The sequence below is a fragment of the Myotis yumanensis genome, unplaced genomic scaffold, assembly GCF_028538775.1.
Source record: "Myotis yumanensis isolate MYYU_CA2020_CCGP unplaced genomic scaffold, mMyoYum1.0.hap1 SCAF_17, whole genome shotgun sequence".
NCBI lineage: Eukaryota > Metazoa > Chordata > Mammalia > Chiroptera > Vespertilionidae > Myotis > Myotis yumanensis.
Genome location: NW_027223768.1, coordinates 13,968,604 through 13,991,485, shown reverse-complemented (window position 1 = coordinate 13,991,485; position 22,882 = coordinate 13,968,604). Strand labels below are relative to the sequence as shown.

At 49.7% G+C, this 22,882-nt stretch overlaps 1 protein-coding gene across 1 annotated transcript; it reads left to right on the top strand.

The window, feature by feature from the left end:
• The first annotated feature begins 19,493 nt into the window (after window positions 1-19,493).
• LOC138995813 (protein S100-A7-like) lies at window positions 19,494-22,505 on the top strand. The gene is made up of 3 exons (XM_070396539.1): window positions 19,494-19,599; window positions 21,179-21,336; window positions 22,260-22,505. The coding sequence occupies exons 2-3, from the start codon at window positions 21,196-21,198 to the stop codon at window positions 22,440-22,442; spliced, it is 324 nt and encodes a 107-aa protein (XP_070252640.1). The 5' UTR covers window positions 19,494-19,599; window positions 21,179-21,195; the 3' UTR covers window positions 22,443-22,505.
• Window positions 22,506-22,882: the final 377 nt, after the last annotated feature.

The following is a 22,882-nucleotide window of genomic DNA, read 5'->3' as shown; positions in this document are numbered from 1 at the left end:
CATTGCAGGTGCCCGGGGGCTGGTTTTGAGTGTTTTGTCCCCCGTGGCTGGGGGTGGGGCAGGGCAGGCAGAGCTCCTCCGTGAGTGGGTGGAGAGCCTCCAGATGGTAGGGTCCTGGCTCCCACTCCACGCCCTGGTCTTCTTCACCGTGGATGGGACTTAGCTTGTATCAGGGCTTAGTGGTGCCCTTGTGGGAAGTGGGGGGTGAGGGGTGGGGCCAGGCTTTTGCTCACCTTCCACCCGATGCTGCTAAGAGGCAGAGGAAGCTAAGGGGGGAAAGTGCTTTGGGAGTGAGGGCCCGGGTGGCTGGGGTGTGGCTCCTGAGGGCAGTGCCGGACAAGCCAGTCTGACTGGTCACCAGCTCACAGGAGGCCACCCTGATAACACTGATACTAAGGGCAAACTGGGCAGCACCCTTCTCCCTCCTCCATGCCCCCCTCGGTGGCAGCCAGCCCCACCTCAATCATCACCTTCCAGTGGAGGTAAATCACTAATGATGCTCACAGGCCGGGCTCATTCCCGGAAACTCCAGGTGGGATTCCAGGTCGGCGGGGGAGGGGAGTTGGGGGGTGGTAGGAATGTAGTTTTGCTGGCAGATAGGTGTTGTAGAAGTCCTTCAAATTGCATCCCATGGACCACTGGCTACTCCCCCACACCCCGCCCCCTTCATCTAGGTTTGAGTCCGAACACCCTCTGGGGGCACCCTTTTCCAACCCTCTTTCCCCTACACGTGTACGCACACACTGCGCTGGCTACGCACCTCCTTCCCCCTGTGTTACACGGCAGGCAAACGGAGCAGGGGTCTCCCCTGGATCCCCCATCTTCCTGCCAGCCGCCCCGCCCCCCACCCAGAACAGCCCCAGGAAAGGAGGCATGAAAAGCTGAGTGAGCCCGGTAGGGTAAAGCCAAGTGAACCCAAGGTGGACTCATATCTTTGGTGACGAGTAAGCACCCCACCCCTCCCCGCCCCGTGAGCCACTCATATGAGTGAGGGATGACTAGGAGGGGGAAGGGAGAGAGCCCAGGTTCTCATAACCACAGAGACTGGATTCCTCATTCTAACATGTTAGAAGCTGCAGAAGTCTGAAACTGGAACACTGAGGGCCGACCTGGCCCAGAACGAGGACCAGGTGGTGAGCTTCCAGGAATATGTCACTTTCCTGGGGGCTTGGCTATGTTCTACCATGAGGGTATCAGTGGTTAAAAATAAATCGGGCCTGGCTGGTGTGGCCCATTGACCTATGAACAGGAGGTCATGGTTGGATTCCCCGTGGGGCATAGGCCTGGGTTTTGGACCTGATCCCTAGTGTGGGGCATGCAGGAGGCAATCAATCAATCAATGATTCTCTCACCTTTGATGTTTCTATGTCTCTTTCCCTCCCCCTTCCTCTCTGAAATCAATAAAAATATATTAAAAATAAATAAATCAGGCAAGTGGAGGGGTGTGTGTGTGTGTGTGTGTGTGTGTGAAACCGGCTCCTGTGTCCTGGCTTCCCAATGATTTCTCTTTCCTCCTCTGCTTGGTGCTGTGACAGCTGTAACAGCTGGCTAAGGGTTTGTCCAGTCACTTCTGGGAGTGACTCAGTGACTCACCAGCCAGGGGACTTGGTGGGAAGCTCCATAGATGGACCCAGCTCTGCAAGGCTGCTGCTGGCTCATCAGGTGCCTTTATGTGAATTAGAAAAGATGCCCCCTCTGGAGGAAGCCATCTTTTTTTTTTTTTTCTCCGCAGAGTAAGGCAACATTTAATATTTTTTACGAGGTGGAATTTGTGACAAGTTCAAAAGGAAAACTTGCTTTGTTTTTATGCAGCTGTGCTCCGAAGTCTCCCAGCTTCTCTCCTCTTAAGAAAGGGCTCAAGCGGTCCCCAGTAGAGAGAGTTCTGGCATGTGCTTGGGAATGGAAATGGTGCTTGAGTCAGGCTGTGATGGGTCCCGAGGGGGGTTCTTAAAGACGTGTTTTGCTCTGGGTGTGGTGAGAGGGGAAGAGCCAGGAGGGCCCTGGGCTGGGGCAAGTCCAAGTCCACTTTCTCACCGCAGTGAAGTGGGGGCTGAGGGGGTACATCTGGCCTGGCCCAGAGGTGTTCTGTCTGAGACCACTGAGGAAGCTAAATTCACGGCAGCTGCCCATGCCCTGGTCTCAGGTGGGAGGCATAAGCTAGGAGTCTGTCCCCGCGTTCAGAGACAGGGCTCTGTGTGTTGGGTGGTCTGAGGAGCTGGCAGCTGCACGAACACATGAATCATGGAGTACTCACCCGCCCCCCATCGGGGTGGGGGTCCCTGGGGCTGGGCAAACGACAGCTTCAAGCCTTTCTGTCAATATTGAGCCCTGCCCATCCCTGCAGCCTCAGCAGAAGGAACCACCCCAGTTATTCCTTGGAGCCAAGACTCTGAGCCCCAGCAGGGAGGATGACTAATCGAGTCCATTGTTTGCATGAGTGTTTTCAGGCAGGGGGTGGAGGTGGGGGGCAGAGGGGTAAACTGTGTCTCGGGGCAGTGGAGCGTTTGTCCCAGTTCTGTCCCCTCCAGGCCCCTCTTACCCACCTCCCCACTTTCCTGGGGGCCCAACTTTGTGGAAGTGGGTCTTTTTCCTCCATGGGGTGGGGGTGAGTGGACAGTCCTGAGAAGGCTGGAAGCATCACCTTTTGTAGCCCCTCCCTCTCAGGTTGTCTCTGCCCCCAGGGAGTAGAAACTTGCAAGGTTGGACAACAGGAAGGGACCCTGGGCCTGAGCTCCTGGTCTGCCCAGCCATGGCCACGCCTTGGCTCCATTCAACTGCCTTTGGAAAAGTACCTCCTGGCCTGCAGTGGCCGGTTATTTGGGGCGTGGAGCGAGCGCCCTCGTGTGGGCAGAAAGCAGGACACTGTGGGGAGAGTTGGGGTTCGTTTTCTTGAACCCCTGAGGAGAGGCCAAAGCTGGTGGCACCACAACCCTGGCCATGAGGAAGACTTTCCTGTGAAGAGGAGGACAGGGCGTGGACGCCCAGGAAATGTCAGCAGGGGGATCTTTTGGCTTCTAGCAACCGACCCCCAAATGAAGCAACTCCACTGCATGCAAGACACACCTCCGATGAACAAGTCCATGAAGGAAGGCGGTTTGCAAAGACAAATAAAATCTGCATCCTGTCCCTCCCCATCCTGCTTGCAGAGCCAAGAAGGCCTTCGGACAAAGAGGGAGGAGGGGTTGTTTCTGTGGGCAAGGACCCACTGCTGAGGGGAGGGCTCAGGGAAGGCCGCCACCTCTTCATTTTCACAGATCTGCTGGGTGAGCCAGCCAAGAGTTTGAAGAGAATCAACAAGTGTGCACAGTCCTGCTAAACCAAGAACCAGGCACATCCACAGCACTGAGGGGGGACAGGAGCATGAATTTAAACAATAAATCAACCCCTCAAATAAATAGCAAATCTTTTGTTGGCTTTGAGGTTATATTTAAGGGTATTTTGGAGGGGGTGTGGATGGGTGAGAGGAAGCACAGGTAATAATGCGGATTTTTTCAATAGATGGAGTTACACTACGCTGATATATATGCGATTTGATATGTATGCTATTTTGTTGTATTGCTCCTTCAGATTACCACTTGTTCCAATCGATGGCACACGCACTTTCTGAGCAGCGCTTCAAAACATTCGAAGAAGTGGAAAATTGGGTCTCTGAATGGTCTGCCTCAAAACAAGAACAGTTCTATTGGGACGGTATCCACAAATTACCTGAAAGATGGGGGAAATGTGTAGCTAGTGATGGACATTACTTTGAATAAAGCACTTTTGATGTTTCTCTTGAAATTATCGTGTTTTCTTTGATTACAAAATCTGAATTATTAACCCTAATAATGCAGATTAATTATTAACCGGTTAATAGTGTGGATTAACTACTAACCGGTTAAAAATGAGGATTAACTGTTAATCGGTTAATAATTCGGATTTTGTAATCCAAAGAAAACACGATAATTTCAAGAGAAACATCAAAAATGCTTTATTCAAAGTAATGTCCATCGATAGCACTTTTCTTCAAAATAAAGTAATGAATTAAAACTTCCCGCAAATGCTCTTTTTTTGGTATGAAATTCGACATTTTTAAGCGTAAAAATATCTATGATATTAACACCTTCAGAAAATTTGACATCTGGAGTTTTGAAGCTGTTGTCAACACAACAAAATTGCATACATATCAAATCATATATATATGTATATATATATATATATATATATATATATTCAATCAACATATGTGTAACTCCATCTAGTGAAAAAAATCCGCATTATTAACCAGTACACCTAGTATTCACATTCTTAAGGACTGATGCTTTTATTTCATTAGTACAGAATCCCAGGGGTGAAACTGCTTGGATGAAGGACATATACATATTTAATTTAAGTAGCTATTGCTATATTACTTTCCACCAAGGCATTAGCAATTCACACTTCCTATTAGCAGGAAGGGCGAGCGGCCTTTGGCAGTATCACTTGAAAAACCTTTAGCCAGTTTGATAGGATCTGAAGCAAAGTAACCTCCATCGTGGGTAAAAACTGCCGTTTAAATTTTAACCCTGCTAGTCTGGCTTCTGTAAACGTTTGTTTGCTTAAATAACAGGGAAAATAAGATACTCCCCATTCCAGAGAGGCCATAAACTCTGCCCCAGACAAAGCTGTCAGTGCTGGCACCAGGCCAGGCCTTGAGATACGGTCTCACACCCTGTCCCAGCACATAGGACTTTTTCTCAGAAGGCCTGGAAGTCTCATTCCAAATTTGGAAGACAAAGAGCTGAAAAAAGTATAAATAAGGAAGACTTCCACCATATTGGGCCCCCAGAATTTGAGAAGCAAGATTTCCTCTGGGCCCGCTAGCACTAGCGCAATGAAAAGGACTCCAAATAAATTTGGCTTATTGATTAAGGCGTCTCCTGATTTACAATATAACAGATCTGCAAACGACAAAAGCTCTAGTGAAGCCCCACAGGTGGCTTAGAGAGTTTCCCATAGTGGGGTGCTGGCTCAGTGGGGGAGTCTCCTGGCCCCGTACCCCATTTCAGCCAGAGCTCCACATTTTTCATATATCAGCTCCCCCGTAAGGCTTCACTTTAAGAAATGGTTCTAAGGAGTGTTTGAAAGCCCTGTCTCTGAGCTGTGAGTGTGGGGCGGGTGTGAAGATTTTGATTAGGGTAGTGACTTGGTGAAAGCCTGGACTCCACAGAGATCTGGAGCTTGGCGAGCGGGACTTGGAGTGGGGCAGGCCGCCCGCCCGGAAGCTGGTGGACCATGCTGGGGGCGGGGGAGGGTAGTGAAGAGATGACCTGGACTGCAGTGCGGCGTCAGGAAGAGGGCAGACACGTGTGCAAAGATGGACATACAGGATTCAATGGGTGTGAGGGAGACGGGGAGGAGGGGTAGAGAGTCTAGGATGCTCCAGGTTGGCAGTGGCTGGCCAGGAGGCTGGGATGGCACGCCTGGAGATAGCACCTCTGTCCTCCTGGCATCTTGAGGCTTACCTAGGAAGCTAGTCCTGGGGGTGAGCAGGGACACACACAGAAAAGCCTAAGAGACGCTGGGGGAGGGCCCTTTGCCCTGCTCCTCAGGGAGAACAGAGTCAGCATTACCAGGCCCTCCTCCTGCCTGCGGGCTCAGTTTAGGGCTTTCAGGTGGGGCAAGTCCCAGGGCAGTTGCAGGTGCTCCTTCCGTGGATGTCTCTTCTCCTCTCACAATTCTTTGAGTCTCCTAACTTTAAAAAATAAATAAATTTATTGATTGATTTTAGAGAGAGAGAAATGGGGTGGGGGGGAGAGAAAAACATTGATGTGAGAGAGACCCATTGATTGGTTACTTCCTGCATGCATCCCGGCTGGAGCCTGGGATCGAATCTGCAACCCAGGAAAATGCCCTTGACCAGGGATCAAACCCATAACCCTTCAGTGCGCGGGCCGATGCTCTAACCATTAGCAACACTGGCTAGGGCCCACAACTGGGCTCTTAATTTTAGCACCATCCAGCTCTGGTTGTGGTGTTCTTGTGGAAGAGGCCAGAATAAACAGAGCAGAAGTAATTATTTGCAACACAAAGAAAGGAAACACTCCTGAGCTGAAAAAGATACAAGAATGTGTAGAAAAGGGGCTTACTGCAATCCAGGCAAAATTTAGAAAAACAAAGGTATGCCTAGACATGCTCTTGCAAAAGTATTGAGTCGTAAGGAGGAAAATGTTATCTATAAAGGAACAATTCACGCCTGGCCAGTGTGGCTCAGTGGTTGAGCATTGACCTACAAACCAGGAGGTGATGGTTCGATTCCTGGTCAGGGCACATGCCCAGGTTTTGCACTCGATCCCCAGCGGGGGGTGTGCAGGAGACTTGGATCCTTCCCTACTGGCCTCTCAGAACCTAACCACCCAAACTCTTATGAAGTTTTTGGATCCTCTGAGTTGGATTTGGGGTGTTGGCTCAGGCTGAGGACCCTCAAAAATCCCTGGTATCTGTGCCTACCGTGGCCTGTGTGGCTGGTCCATGCTGTTGTCTGAGGAGCCCAGAGGATATATGAGGAGGTGACGAAATGGGGTTGGGATGAAGCACAGGTTATTGGGGTGACAAAGGCCCTGCATCCTGGGGAGAGGTGAGGTCGGTGCCTGCTCTCATGGGAGGATGGGCGGGGAAGCCACAGGGCAATTAGAAGGAAGCGTACCTGCTCCGCACTTTTATCGTGGGATTAATCTCTGGGAAAATTCAGCACACCTTGGGAGTGGATCCTCTTTGTCTCAGCAAAGTTCAGAGCAGATGTGACCCCAGACTGTCCCTGGGACCAACCTGTCCTCCCAGCTGGGAGCTCTCCTACTATGGACAGTTAACCTGCTCCACTAACCCCTTGCTGGCCTTAGGAACCCACAGAAGGAGAGGCTATGGCCCTAAGCTCAGAGTCACCTGAGGGAAGCTCCCCGTTCAAGGGGGGAGGAGCCAGTCCTGCTCTGAGAGGGAGACAGCCCCTGCCCACTGCAGCTGTTGGTCCAATGGTAAGATAGGGCTTCTCTCTGGGTGGGCTCGAGTGAGCCCAACATGGATCCTCCCCTCCTTGCCCTTCCCCTGGAAAAGCAGGCAGGACCAAAGGAGCTGGCTGCAAAGCAGACCAGGGCCATTGCCAAGATAGGCCAGGAGGGGGCAGCAGCATTCCTCTCCTAGGAGGGAGGGCCGATGGAGGAGGGAGGGAATGAGGGGGGAAGCTGGTTCAGATTTAGGAGGCTCTCAGAAGGAGGGTGGAGAATGGTTTGGAGGGAGCTAGTGGACGCAAAGGTGAGGGGAGCTAGCAAGGTTCCCATCCATTCTGCGACGCATCTGGGATTGGGAGGGGGGAGTTGTATCGTTTTCTGGGCTGCCCACCAGACATTTTTAGCTTCTGTTTGACTAGATTCTGAGTGGGAGAAGGTGACTTTTCCTCCATCCCCGCCCCCCTCCCAGTAACACCTGGTTTTGACGAAGAGCAGACTCTTCTAGGCGTTCTGTCTTTTCTCTGATCTCAAGAGAGTCCGCTGGCTTTCTTTCTTGACTGATGAGAGTCTTCCGCGAGACTCTCCCTTCCAAATATTTAGCAGCATCATGTACATTGCATGGTTTTCACTTGTGTTTTGTTTTGGATGAAATGGAGGGAAATACTGAATTCTGCATGTAACTCCTGGTATAGGACAGATATTTCATGCATGAAAACAGCCTCCAGAGGCAGAGATGAGCAAGAGAATGTTAAGTCTCCCAAAATCTGTAGGCGTCTTGGGGAGGGCTTTGGACTTCGTGGATAGAATCTGCACAGGGTGGCAGTAGCAACGGACATGAAGACCCCTGTTGACATATAGATAACAAATGCAATTTAGAAATTTTAATGTTATAGATTCTGGTTGAGAAAAATACACAAAGACTTAAAATGTTTTGGAAGTAGGTGCTGGAAAAATTTGAAATGGCTGGGGATGGTGTTTGTGGTATTATGGACGGATGATTCTCTAACACAGGATGTTCAACCTTTTCCATCTCATGGCGCACTTAAACTAATCGCTGAAAGTCTGCAGCACACCAAAAAATGTATTATATTTTTTGCTGATCTGACCAAAAAAAAAATAGGTATCATTTTGATTCATTCATACCAGATGGCTATTGTTATATTAGCTGTTGTCATTTTTTTTATTTGACAATCTAAGGGAAAAGAGGTCAGTGCCCCTGACGAAAGAGTCAGGTATTGCACATTTCAAAAATTCTTGTGGCACACCAGTTGAAAATCGCTGCTCTAATACCTGTGAACAGCACATAACAGAAGCTACCCCTGGTTTGTCAAATGCATTAGTCATTATTTATGGGATGTGCTTCTTTGGATGGTGGTGGATTGGCTCTGCATTGGGAACGTTCTGGAGAACATGCCGTTCACAAATAAAATTGTTGTGAACCTGTCCTTGGAGTCAGAATTGAAACAGGCAGAGGCTTGCTCCCAGGAGCTGGAGAATCTGCAAGCAGGTGGTCTTTATGTCCTCTGTCCTTGGGGCCATGACTCAGGGAGTAGAGTCCTGGTTGTTATGAGAGGCAATGAATATGCATGGCAGGTCAACGGTGATGACTATAATTACAGAGTGAATAGTGTGGGAGGAAGTGAAAAATCAAGCTGTGGTGGAAGAGGTCAAGCGGGGGTTGCTGTGGTGAGGGAGGCCTTGCAGAACGAGTGGGGCTTGATCTGAGCTTTTGAAGGTGGAGGTCCTGGGTGGGCGAAAGGAGGAGGGAGGCACCTCCTAGGGGCACAGCCTGAAGGAGGGTGTGGGGTGGGACTGTGAGACCTGTCAGGCCAGAGCAGAGTGAGCTGGCGTGGACTGTGTGCGGAAGGCCTTGAGGGCAAGGGCAGGAGGGGTTTGGAATTGATAAGATCAGAAGCGGTGACTTACTAAGCAGGAAGTTACAGAAGGAAGAGGTCACATGCAGAAGATAGTAGACATATATTTATATTCTTTAGAAGATAGTAGGAACAGGACGCCAAGCTGCATCAGTGGGAAAAGCCAAACTGGATAATTTGGGCCCCGTTTCTCCCGACCTTATCGCTCCAGACCTCCCTTTGGGGTCTGATGATCTGATTCAAGGCTCAGGTTTCCATGTGTTTGCTCAGTCTCTTCTTCCGTTAGTGATATAAGCAGGAGGCAGGAGTGCAGCCCAAGTGGGCCCCTGGACCGGAGAGCGGTTGGGATTTCTGGATGATGTGTGATGTCTGGGCTGCTACAAGGATGGCAGCTGGGAAGGAGCACTTTGTAGCAGTGAGGATACTTTTGGTTGCAAAAACACAGAATAACCAATTTAAAGTTATAAATAGAGGCTTATTATCTCATATAACAAAAATTCTGGATGTCAGAGGGTCTTGCTTAGGTTAATTCTGCTGCTCAACTATGCCAGTTACTCTGCAATTCTTTTCGCTCCCCTCAAGAAAGGTGCTCGGCGGCAATAAGCATAGCTCCTCCAGTGACAGTAGCGAAAGTAAGAAGGACGGGCAGGGGACACAGTCTGCCAATATCTGTTTCTTCCCAAAGCAGGAAATCTTTCTCATAACCTCCCCAAAAGACTCTCCTTAAGATCACTGGCCAGACCTGGTTCCTCTGGCCCCTTCTACATGCAAAGGAAGCTTTGGAATGTTTTTGGCATTTCAGTTTTGGTCATGGAAGTGGGGGAGGGGACTGGTGGATGGTTGGCCACTGAGGATGACTGCTGTAGCCCCAAGGATGAAGGAGTTGGCACAGAGGAGAGGAAGAAAACCAAATTCTTGGGGCTTGCAGGAGGAAGGGGAGGAGAGCTCTTGGGGTTAAAAATGGCCTATAAATTGGGTCCCAAAGCATAACCGTGGTTGTGTATTGGGTGTGAGGAATGTCCCAACCACATGGCACCGGTGCGGGGGTTTGCTTAAATCTGAGATCAAAGACACCTCAGTCTCTCTTTTTCCTCTTGCCAGTTTCAACCTCAAGGACCCACCTTGAACCCACAGGGTGGAGGCTGGTTTGTATCATTGTATCCTCCTCTGTGGGGGAAACCCCCCTGCAGGCCAGACACTCCTGGACAAGGGTGGGAATGGGGACCTGGGACCGGAACCCCTCTCTCTTTCCTGAATTTTCAGATTCTAACATCTTGCCTTTAGCAGCCAGAGGAGAGCAGGGCAGGTGGGGCAAATAGCAGAGCCTGTCAGATGGGGAGGACATGGGGCCCAATGCTCTCATAAGGCCTGTGCTGGAGAGCCTTTGTGGGGGGTGGGGGAGGGGGGAAAGGATATAACTGGATGGGGTGCTAGATGGAGGGAGGGCACCAGGTGCACTCAGCAGGAAAAAGGCCTAACAGGAGGATTCAAGGATGGACCCAAAAGGTGAGCGTTTAGGAGCAAAATAGCAAGTCTCCTAAAGTCAGCCCATTTTGCCACCCAGGAGGTCCCAGAGCCCCTGGGGGGCCAGTGGGCTGAGTGGGGACCTTACCCTCCTTTTGCACCTGGAACGCAGGCCTGGGCAGGGCTGTACCCCAGGGCCTGGACTGAGCACAGAGTTGGATGGAGGTGAGGTAACTCATCTTGGGCTTGAGATGGGACCTTTTAAACATGCTTGGGGGTGAGGGTGTATTTTCCTCCAGAACCTAACCTCCATACACTGGGATCTCCCATCCTAAAGCCTCACCTCAGGGACCCCCTAACCCAGCCGTGGGCAAACTACGGCCCGCGGGCCGGATCCGGCCCATTTGAAATGAATAAAACTAAAAAAAAAAGAGACCGTACCCTTTTATGTAATGATGTTTACTTTGAATTTATATTAGTTCACACAAACACTCCATCCATGCTTTTGTTCCGGCCCTCCGGTCCAGTTTAAGAACCCATTGTGGCCCTCGAGTCAAAAAGTTTGCCCACCCCTGCCCTAACCAATCTTGTGTGTCAGAAAATTCCCTGCTTGTCAACTAAGTGGTCAGCAAATTGCATAAGTATTGCCTCTCTCAGGAATAAATAGAGCCCCCACATTCCAAAAAAGGCATGGGTGTCGTGGTTAGGGTTCAGGACTCTGTTAAGACTTGGTTTTGGCCCTGGCCAGTGTGGCTCAGTGGATAGAGCGTCAGCCTGTGGACTGAAGGGTCCTGGGTTCGATTCCCGGTCAGGGCACATGCCCTGGTTGGGGGCTCGATCCCCAGTAGGGGCATGCAGAAGGCAGCCGATTGGTGATTCTCTCTCATCATTGATGTTTCTATCTCTCTCTCTCAGTCTCCCCTCCTCTCTGAAATCAGTAAAAATATTAAAAAAAAAAAAAAAAGACTTGGTTTTGCGCCTCACCAGCAGTGTAGCCTCGGGCGAGTCACTTGATTTCTCCCAGCCTGAGTCTCACCACCTGTAAACCAGCGGCATGTCCCGGGCTGTGAGGAGACTGACTCCAGTTGGAGCCACAACTCAGCCTCTGTGAGACTTCGGAGAGATCCATCTCTTTCACTCTGTGGTTTCCTCGCCCAGAAGTGGGCACTGGGTATTTAGAGAGTTAAAGCAGAGCCTGGCACCTACTTGGCACTCTGGGACTGTTGCTCCCTCTTCTTGCTGAGTTTTGTCCCGAGTTTTTAGTCATTGTCCACATCTATTGCCCTGACTGCTGACAGGTGCAGGGGGAAGAGCAGGAGCAGCAGTGAAAAACCAAAACAAAGTGAGTCACGTCTCATTCAGTCATTCAGAGGGATGAACATTGGACTGTGGGGCTGGCTCAGAACCAGAATCCAATCATCCTACTGTCCTGAGACTAAATGGGATTAAGAGGGTTTACAATCTGTGAAGAGCTGCCAGGACTGAGGTAAGAATTAATCTCCAGGAAGGGAGCCCACCGGGTGGCGTTTCAGTGTTTGATCTGTTCTCCGCCTGGTTGAGATGCAGGAGGAAAGTCGAGTGGGTGAGAAATGGGGGAACAGCCTCGGTCCCTCTTTCAGCAGTTCGGCACCTCCTCACGTCTGGACCCAGAAGGAAAAGGACAGCTCAGCTTTTAGGATCAAGGGAGAACTTTCATGAATTTCAAGGTTGGATTTAGAGCCCTCAGGTTTTGCAGCTTCACTCTAGTGGTTGAATGTCCCCATTCATGCCCTTGAACTCTGATTATGACTGACCCTCTTGCCACCTCCTCCAACTGCCACTACCACTGCCACTTCTGCTACCGTCGAGTCATGACTCACAAAGAAGGTAGCATGAGACATAAAAATAAGCATATTTAAAATAGGTACTAAAGTCTAGCAACTAAGACCGTCGACTCTAGTGCTAGACTGTCTGAGTTCAAATCCAGGCTCTGCCTTTACTACTTATGTGATCTTGGGCAAATTACTTAACCCCAGTGTGCCTCAGTTCCCACATCTATAAAGTGGGGAGACTAACAGTTCCTACCTCTTCCATGTATTGTGAGGGTTAAATGAGTTAAAATGCAGAACGCCCTTAGAACAATACCTGACTCCAAGTAAACCCTATATAAGCGTTAACTATTTGTATCCTTGGAAGTCCTTCAAGATGTTCCATTGGAGATTGACATGCCGCTTCTCAGTAAGTTTAACACAGACACGTGTTTCAGTTGTTGGGAAGGATGGCTGTTTCCTCAGATGAGGCACTTGGCTTGGGGTGAGATGCCGTGTTGTGTGACAGGGATGTTTCTTTATCGTTAATGATGTCCTCTGTTCAGTGAGATGGTCACCCAGGGAAGCTGAGATGGTCCAAGGAGCTGGGGTTTCCCACCTCCCACTTCACACCCCGGCAGAGTCTCTAGCACTGTTTTAATTGGCCCTTTTCCTCTGCTGTTTAGATGTAGGTGGAAGTGAATGTAAGCCTGATGCCATCGCATGGTCCTGCTGCTATGGCTGCTATCACCTTCGCCACACATCAAACTATTTACTAACCACTTTACAGGTATTATCGTGTTTAACCCTTAACAACTCTGTGGAGTGAATATTGTTAGCCCCATTTGAAAGGAGAAGTGACTTGGCGAGGTCAGATAGTGGGGAAGGAGAGGAACTGGAATGCACATGGTGTTCGGCCCTGGGGCTAGTGTTGTTCACCGTGAGGTTACACACACCGGCTGCCTTTAGCAGAGGAGCAGTGTCTCCCACGTCTCTCCATCACACAAAACCCTTGCATCATGAGCCTGGCACTTGGCACATGTGATTTTAAGATAGTGAAAACATTGGCACATCTGAGCTCCCTTCCAGGGTGTGTCTTCCAGAATGTTCTAATTATAATTTCTATAATATGTTCAAGCCCTTGCATCAGGAGGCCCAACTCTGGGGTTCTTCTTTCCTGGTGACTCCAGGGCAAGGATTGGCGCAGGAGACTCAGGGGAAGAGGTTGGTGGAAGGGAGTGTCATTCTACCAACACGGATGGCTGGTTGGCCTCTCTTACGCCCAGTAATTTGAGAAGAGCTTCTAGCTCGGTGCTCTTGGTGTTTCGGGTGACAAGCACGTGGATGGGGTAAATACCCCATTCTTTAGATGAGATTTGCTTCCTACTTGGTTTTACCTCAGAGACAGAGAAGAAGGCAATATCTGTAGAAAGATATACACGTGTGGGTTTCTAGGTAGCAGCCCCAGAGACACTGACAAGGAGAGCTTGACCAGACCTCATCTCGGATGGTCTTAGAAAAGCAGGAGGAGCAAAGGAAGACGTATGCACACACCCACCACTCCATATAACAGATAACACAAGGATGCCCGGATTACCCACCAGCTTAAGATACAAACAATTACCAAAGACCTAAATGCAAGTGCTGAAATGATAAAACTCGTAAGAAAACATGGGAGGAAATCTTCCTGACATTGGATTTGGCAATGATTTTTTTGGATACAACACCAAAAGCTCATGCAGCAAAAGAAATAGATACATTGAACTACATTAAAATAAAACGTTGCCATGGCTGGTGTTGTTAAGTGGTTAGAGCATCAGCCCACACAAAGAGCCTCGGGTGAGGATTCTCACACACACACACACACAACAACAACAACAACAACAACAACAAAACTGTGCATCAAAGGACACAATCAAGAGAGTGAAAAGGCAACCTATGACACAGGAGACAATATTTACAAATTATATATCTGATAAGGGGTTAATATGCACGATATATAAAGAACTCCTATCAGTTAACAACAACAAAATAAACACGCCAATTTAAAAAATGGGCAAAGGACTTGAATAGACAATTCTTTAAAGAAGATACACAAAGGGTCAATATGCACCTGAAAAGATGGTCTACATCACTAGCATTTAGGGAAATGCAAGTGTAAATCAAAACCACAAGGAGATATCACCTCACACTATTAGGATGGCTAATGTTAAAAAAAAACAAAAAAACAAGTGTTGATAAGGATAGGGAGAAATTGGGACTTTTGTGCTCTGTTGGTAAGAATGTAAAATGGTGTAGCTGCTGTGGAAAACAATATGGAAGTTCCTCAAAATATTAAACATATAAAAACCATATGATTCTATAATAGAAAATAGTAAGTGTTGGGGAGGATGTGAAGAATTGGAACCCTTGTGCACTGCCAGTGGGAATGTAAAATGGAAACAGTATGGAGTTTCCTCAAAAAAATTAAAAACAGAATTGCCATATTATCAGCAATTCCTATTGTCAAAAATAATTGAAAGCATGGTTTCAAAAAGTTATTTGTACACCCATGTTCATAGCAGCATTCTTCACAATAGTCAAAAGGTAGAAGCAACCCAAGTGTCTATCAACGGAGAGATGAACAAAGCAGAGTACATACATGCAATAAAACATCATTCAGCCTTAAAAAGGAAGGAAATTCTGACACATGCTACAACATGGATGATCTTTGAGGTCATTATGCCATTGGTGACCAGGAACATGGTGGAGGACGAGGGGGTGGGGAGAGTGAAGCAATGAGGGAGCTGGATGAGAGAGCTGGAGAGATTTTTGTGCTGAGACCGTGGAATTTCCGGGAGAGGAAATGGCTTCTGGTAAAACTTTCTGGAGATTTCTTTATGGTATTTTTATTAAATCCCTAGATTGAGCCCTTTAAGAAAAGCTTAGCTGCCACTGGAGTCAGATTTGTGCCTCTTTTGACTGTAGCTACGTGCAAATCCAGCTGAATTGCTGAGGTGAAGTTGTGGGAAGAGTCCGTATTAGTTGGATTAGACCTGGCTCTGAGTAGCTTACCAATAATTGCCAATTGAGGGATTACACCATGTCAGCTCTTGGCAACACTGAAAGCTGACCTGCTCATCTCCTTTCTTTGCTGGCTTGTTGGGATTCTCCCCAATCTTCGATCCCTGAGGAGCTGGGATGAGGGCACGTGTCTCCCTTCCTCTGCATTCTGGGCTAGAGGTCTGAAGCAGGATCTAGAGATAGACTGAGGCAGGAGAGGCCCCCAGGGAGCCCCCACTCTGACTGGGAAGACTGAGTCCTGCCCTGAATCAGTGCCGGCAGTGGAAGTACACAACCTCCTCCCAAGGACCACCCAGGGAGAAAGGAGAGCTCTCACCCTCAAAGGTGGTACAGTCTGAAGGAGGAGGACACGGCCTCTGCTGAGAAGGCAGGAGACAAACTGGGTAGCAGATCGGGGGTGAAGTTCTGGGCTCTGAGATGGGGGTGTTGTGGAGGGACATGAGGAGTAGAGCTGTGGGAGGAAGGGGGCAGAATTTGGGGCGGGGAAAAGCTTGAGCAAGGCCTGGGTGGAGGGAGGTAGGGCCTGAGGCCGGGCTCCCAGCGGCAGGTTGTGCCACGGCATATCTAGGCAGTAAGATCATCGGACACCTGCATTGGTTGGTGCCAACATCCAAGTGCTAACCGTTCGCAGGAAACCTTCCCCAGCGGGGCAGTGCCTATGGTATGGCAGGTGTAGCCAAGATCCTGGGCTGAGAGCAGGGGTGTGGACGGTGAGGTTCCTGGTTCCCAGGGTGAGGAGGGGCTTTAAGACATGCCTAAGGCTGGTAGTGGTTTCTCTGGAGTCCTCCCTACAGGGGAGCTGAGGAGGAGACAGAGTATCACCTAGGACCTCTCCCATCCCTCCCTCCATCCAACTCCTCTTCAAATATCATGTCTTTCCCAGGGCCTTGCTCTCAGCTGGATGCTAATTAGTCACCCCCCAAGTGTCAGCAGGTAATAAAGGAGTATTTACGTTGTAATGACTTCTTAAAATTGAATACAGTTCCTCATGTTGTGGTGACCCCCAATTTCATTGTTACAAATTGAACATAATTAAAGCATAGTGATTAATCACAAAAACAATATGTAATTATATATGTGTTTTCTGATGGTCTTGGGCGATCCCTGTGAAAGGGTTGTTCGACCCCCAAAGGGGTCGCGACCCACAGGTTGAGAACCGCTGCTCTAGGGCATCTGAAAGGAACATGGCCCTGCTGACACCTTGATTTTAGCTCATTGGGACTTATGACCTCCTGAACTGTTATGTATTTCCATTGTTTTAAGCCATTAAGTTTGTCCCAATTTGTTACAGAATAGAAAAGAAATGCAGGGAGTTACGCTGTCTCTGGTCCTGAACTCTCATTCTCTATCTAGTGTTACATTCCTGCCCTCCGTCCAGCCTTCCTTCACTCTCCTGATGCCCCCTTTTTACCCGGCTCAGCAGGAGCCCATTCTTCTTGCCCCGAAGCAGTGAGACTTGAAGTTCTTTTCTGCTTATGACATATCCCCTTTCATAAAACCACTGTCCCAGCAACTCCTCTTGTGGTTGGCCTCCTGCTCAGTTCTGAGGTTAAAGACAGAAATGACACTCCCATACCAAGGCTGAGTAAGGTATTTTGTCCCTTCAGACTGATGGGACAAAAAACAAAACAAAAGAAAACCAAAACCAGAAACTTCCACGAAGCAAATAAAGACACAGGTCAGATGAATGCTATTATTGATGGCTAGGAATTAGAGAAGGCTCACATGATAGGTGGTGCTTGATAGTGACATTATGGGAAGGAACATTTCTGTGATGACTGCCTGTGTCCCGGACCAGCAATCCAGGCATGGGGTGAGGCATGGCAGGGCCAGCTCTCCCTGTGCCCTCCTGTCAGAAAAGCAGAGTCCCAGAGGCCTGGCCCAGCATCACTCAGTTTCATTGAGCAGAACTGGTGGGACACATGTTCACTCTTGGTTGCAAGGGGCACAGGGAAAGCAAGGACAGGACTGTCAGAATGGCTAAGAGGAGACCAGACGCACATGGGGGTACTGGGCACCCTAAACCCCAAGCAAACTAGGCTCTGTTAGTTCAGAAGACGGGTTGGGTACTGGGTTGGACATAGTTGGCGCCTCTCCCAAACCTCTCACTTTCACACTCTTGGCTCTAGACGGGTTTCTGTCCTCCTGATGTCATGTCTGTTCTACGCTGTAGTTTTGCTCATGTGTCATGGTCTGGAATCTCTTTCCCTGGTTTGCTTGCTTGAACACTAGGTGTTGAAGTTCATTCAAATGCCTCATCTAAGGTATCTAGGTCCCCCTCTCCTCCTCAGAAAGTTACCCCTCCCTCCTGGGGTTATACAGTGTGTCACTGTACATCTCCAGCATCCACAGTTTCTATTTTATTCTTTTTGTCTTCCCTTCTAAAGTGAACATTGAGAAGAGATACATACGTAATAAAATTTTCTTGCCATATGTTCACCCTAAAGCACAGTGAGTGCTTAAATTTTGTACCTTGAACAAATGGTCCAGGTCTCAGCTCCAAGCAGCCAAGGACAGCTGGGGTCCAGAGTCCATTGGGATGAGTGAAAGAGAGGCTCAGGATAAACAGTGAATGCTTGCGAGATGGCTCCAAGTGATGGACGGGGGTGTGCAGCCCATGTTGCCAAAGGACTTTTGGCGCAGGGAATGGAAGATACCTACAGCCTTTCTGGCGGTGGTGACTGATAAGGGAGATGCTGGGGTGTGACTTGGCTGTTAGTCACAAGAGTTGGAAACACGAATGTCCCTCACAGCAAACAGAGTTGTTTTGAAGTTGGTCCCTGGGACTTGGGCTCATCCCCTTCTCATTCATTGAACACCCAGGGCGTACAGAACCAGGGCCTACCCTGGGCCCTTTCCACATACCTCACCAAGCAGGATGGCTGATCCCCAGGGGAACATGAGGTCAGAAGTCAAAATCCCTGGTCACCTGAGCTGGAAACCATCCAAAAGAAGACAAGAAAATGAAGAGCATGCGGTATCTGAAGCAGAATTATAGAAATTATGTCACATCCACACAAAGGAATACCATACAATTAAGTCAGTGACCAGAGAGATCTGGTGCTGGTGCAGATGTGGACATAACTGGGGACAGAAAGGAGCTGCCTGGAGGCCCAGTGCATTGGGAGGGCCTGACCTGGGAGCCCAGTGGTGGGCCTGGTCCCAGGGTGCCCGGTGCCTGAGCAGTCTCCTCACTCAGGGGAGGATGTTCTAAGGGGAGCAGAGAGCAGGAACAAGAAGTCCTCAGTGAGTCAGCAGGGCCGTTCCCCAGAGGTTCCCAGGCTTCATCCTGAACTCCGAGCTCCTGTTTCCTGCACCTGAACTAGAGTTTCCACAGCAGGTTGGGACACAACAGACCCCAGGGCATGGCCACTGACTCCTAAGCAGGCTGTTTTGCATAAGGGAAAGAGGAACATCACTGAGGAATTTATAGGAAGGCATCATCATGGGTAGGGAGGCAACTTTGCCTAATTTCCTCCTGGCTCATTTCATGGTGGTCACCATCCCTGAGTCTAGACAGTGGCTTCCTTGGTGGGCCCAGGCAGCCCCTGGAGCTGCAAAGCGAAGTTCAAGAGTCTGGGGCTAATGCCAGAACTCAGAGCTCTGACCTCGTGTCTTCCCTCACCTGCAGGTGATGTGCTGTTCTCTCTGTGTTCCCTGGTCTGTCACTGTGGGTCATGCCACCTCTTTCCCTCCTAGCGCTCCAGTGAGGACCCCACATGAAGACGACCCTGCCTCCCTCTCTGGACTTCAAGTTCACCGGCTGCAGTGACCCTAGAGGTCTTGTAGTGGGGTTAGGAGTGAGGTTTTGAATCAGGCTTTTCTGGGATCATATCTTGACCTTGCTGTCTATTAGCCTCATGCACATAGGAACTTTGCTTACCTTTTAATCCCTCAGTTCCACATCCTCGACATGAGGGTAACAGCACCATCTCATAAGGTTATGAAGGTTTAAGAGGCATATCAATACAGAAGGTAAGGTGTTTCCTGGCACAGGTAAGGACTTATTAACCACTGGAGAGAGTTTTGTTAGATGTCAGAACAAACTGTAGAAGGACTGAGTGATGAGTAAACACAGACCATGCTGCCTTTCAGAGTCCCATCCTTTTTATGTTCAGAAACCCAGTTTTCTCTACCAAATTTTCTGTCCTATTATGACACATCCCACTGTGTTCCCCACCCCAGCCCCAGGTTAAGTGAGGGACAGAAGAAAGCTCTAGGTGTTGTCCTTTGGGAGTTGCCTGGGATTTTACTGGGACATGCTGAACACACACTCCTAGGTGTGTCACACTCACCTGAGTGGGGCAATGGTCCAGGAAGGAGACAGAAAACATGACCCCAGGGCTCCCAGATCCTGGGATGAGCCAGATGGAGCCTTATAAAGGGACCGTCTTTGCTCAAATGCATAGCACACTCATCCTGCTCCTCAGTGATACCTTGTCAGCTCTGGTAAGTATGCACCTGACTCATTGCTGGGGGTAAGAAGGGGTGCTCAGGGCCCAGTGTGTTCTGCTGTCTGTAGGAGTAAGGAAAGCAGTGATGGGAGAGGATTCAGGAGCCTGGGTCCAGATGTGATGGGGCTCTGCCTGTAATGGGGCTCTGCCTGTAATGGGGCCGTGTGACTTCATCCCACGGGGTCCTGAGGTCCTCATCTATACGATGACTGCACCGATGCTCCCATTGCTCTGTTGGCTCCTCTGTGACAACTCTTTGGAAACGTCCCTGGTGGGAGCGGAGGACATGACTCTCCCTCTCCTCATTGTCTTCTTTTCTCTCTGGACTCACCTGACTGTCAGGCCCCGGTTTGGTGAGGACCCACTGTGCATCCCAACCTTGGGAGAGTGGGTGTCTCTACCAAAGTCTTGAAGTTTCTCCTAAACCCAGGCCAGTGATGCCCACTCACCTTGCTCTGGTGAGAAGACCTGCCACTACATGGATCAGAGACCCATCAACTAAGGTTTTGGACCTCCTCCCCAGCTGAGGGAATGACCAGTGACCTTCTGTGCACAAGGCTCAGCTCTGGCCTTGGTCAAGTTGATAGAAGGCCTCAGGTGGTTCCACTTAGGGACATAGCAGCAAGGATCTTTCTCCCAGATCAGGAGACAATGGTAGTTTGTGTTAGATGCCCACATGTGTGATCCATGCACGTTTCTTGGGTGCTTTGGAAAGTCTGGGGTGTGAGGGCTGCACTGTCCCATTTCTCTGCTTGGGGTCCAGACTGTTGGTGGAGGTACGGGCTTTGGGAAGTCAGACCTCTTTACTTAAATGTGGTCTAGCCTTGGGGTTCCAGAGAGCAGGGAGGTACAAAGGTCATCTGAAGGAGCCTATCTCCCCACTTTCCACCCAAGAGTCTAAAACTGAGGCAGGTATTTCTGTTTATTTCAAATATGATGCCAACACTGGTCAGCAGTCCCTTTCCCCACTGGTGGGGATGGTCCAGGAAAACCTCTGTGGGAGCTCAGGACAGGGCTGTGCTTCTCTGTTCACACTCATCATCCAACTCCACTCCCTGCTGGGAGGCTCCAGGGCCCATTTCATTTAGAACTTGCTTTATGTTCAGGATGGGCTCCTCTGGGATCTTGTTCCAAGAGCAGCCCAGGGTGGGTCAGACCAGACTAGTCAGGAAGTTATTTTGTCTCGGTGACTCCAACCCTGATGTTGACCCTGGAGGCGACGGATTTGATGTTCTTTGAAGAGTGGAGTCATCCTTAGTTGGCTCAGGTCCCAACTAAGACTTCAGTCCTTTTCCGCGTGGTTGACCCCTATCCCCTCTGCTTCTGCCACCTGTGGTTCTGTCCACAGTGGGCTTCTGTGTTCTCCCCCATCTCTTCTGGGCCCTGACCTGCATGGCCTTGGTCACACTCTCCTCCTTGTGAGCGTCTCATCCCACCTCCTAGGCTGATACAGTTCCTTCTGCTCCCACCTGAGCCTCACTTCACTGGATGCTCAGTTCCCACCCCGTTGTCCTGACTTAGGGATCCTCACCTGGGGGGAAGGATACAAAGGTCCCCGTCTTTCTCTCTGGCAGCTTCCTTGAAAACCAAGATGAGTCAAACTCAAGTTGAGAAGTCCATGATGGACTTGGTCGTCCTGTTCCACAAATACACCAAACCCGATGACAAGATTGACAAGCGGGGTCTGCTGAAGATGCTGAAGGAGAATTTCCCTATATTCCTCAAAGCCTGTGTAAGTCTGGGTGACTTCTCCAGGTCCTGGCATGCCAGAGGACACTTTGCTGTGGGACCTTGGACAAGTCAACCCCATTCTCTGATCCTCAATATTCTCATCTGCAAAAAGGCCTAAGAGGACTTTCCTGACTTATTATCAGGAAGAAAGAGATGATACATGTGGCCAAGTGTAAAGGCATCTGGGGACAAAGGGTAGTTATCAGGTGGTGAAATAGGAGAGTAAAGAATGGGTCCCCTCCCACTTGTCACTTTCCATCCAGGAGACTGAAGCCCAGAGGCTCAGGCTCTGCCTCCAGAAGCCTCCATTCGGTTCTCTGAGATCCAAGGGAAGGTGATAGAAATTCCATGGCTGATAAAATTTAACACCTTTCATTACAGTGAAAGAGCTCATTCATAGACCTGATTTAGCCAGACAGTTAGAATGCACTGAACTGATTACAAAAAGAGAGGCTACTAGGTGACACAGAGAGTAGGTGAGCAAGAGGGCACTGAGCATGGAAGATTTGGGAAGGCAAATAGGAGATAGGAGAGCAGGGTTAGGAATGAAGAGACAAGGGGTAGGGCCTATTTTGGATTTCTGGATAAAACTTAGGTAGATGGGGTCCTGGAAGTGGGTGGGGGGAGTGGGTTTGGGTCTAAAAACCACCCACCCACCAGCTCATTGATCAGAGCCTCACCACCACTAGGTATCTCATTCATGTTGACACTTGGGCCAAGGAATCTCCCTCAGTGACCTGCAGGGTAATGCTAACGTCCCCCCCCCCCCCCCCCCCCCCCGCATCCCCAGGACCCCCACTGACTCACACCAGCTACACCTGTGCAGCCCCAGGTCTTCTCTCCCCCTCTCTGCCTCCTTCTCCTCCTATTCTACCCATAACACTTTTGGGATTGAATTTGTCTTGTTTCGTGTCTTTCCCACAGGACAAAAAGGGCAATGATTTCTTGGACCATATCTTTGAGGAAAAGGACAAGAATAAGGATAAGAAGATCGAGTTTTCCGAGTTTCTGTCGGTGTTGGGCGTGATAGCCACCGACTACCACAATCAGAGCCACGGAGCCCCACTCTGTTCCGTAACCCCGCCCAGTTCCGGTGGAGGACACTGAGCCCAGCCCAGCCTGAGGCCCCCAGAAACCACAAGAAACAATAAAGTGTGTCTTTTGCCCAGATACAGCCTGTTTCCTGCTTTTCTTTGGCTACTTATGCTGTCAGAACCGCCCCTTCTTGGTGAATGTAATTGTGGGTTCTCCATGGGGGACCTACCCAGGAATGTGCCAGGAGGGTGCCCTCCCTCTGGCCCCCAGCATAACTGACCACCTCTCTCAGCAGGGCCTCTGTCCACCTCTGCCCCTGCTCCCTAGTGCAGCCAGCGTGCCAGGTCCCAGGGTCAGCAGTGCAGAGCGTTCTGCTGGCCCAGCCATGCTTTTCCTTCTCAAGCCACGATCAGCATCTAGGAATCCAGGACCTGCAGGGAGCAGGAGCCGAGGGAGGTGTGAACATGGTGCCTCATGCCCATGGACTCCTGTCCAGCATGACCCCAGGGACA

Bases quoted from the DNA above. Each gene is read 5' to 3' on its own strand.
- LOC138995813 (XM_070396539.1), top strand. From the start codon at position 21,196: ATGAGTCAAACTCAAGTTGAGAAGTCCATGATGGACTTGGTCGTCCTG. The intron at 21,337-22,259 runs GTAAGTCTGGGT...TCTTTCCCACAG, and splicing joins CTATATTCCTCAAAGCCTGT to GACAAAAAGGGCAATGATTT.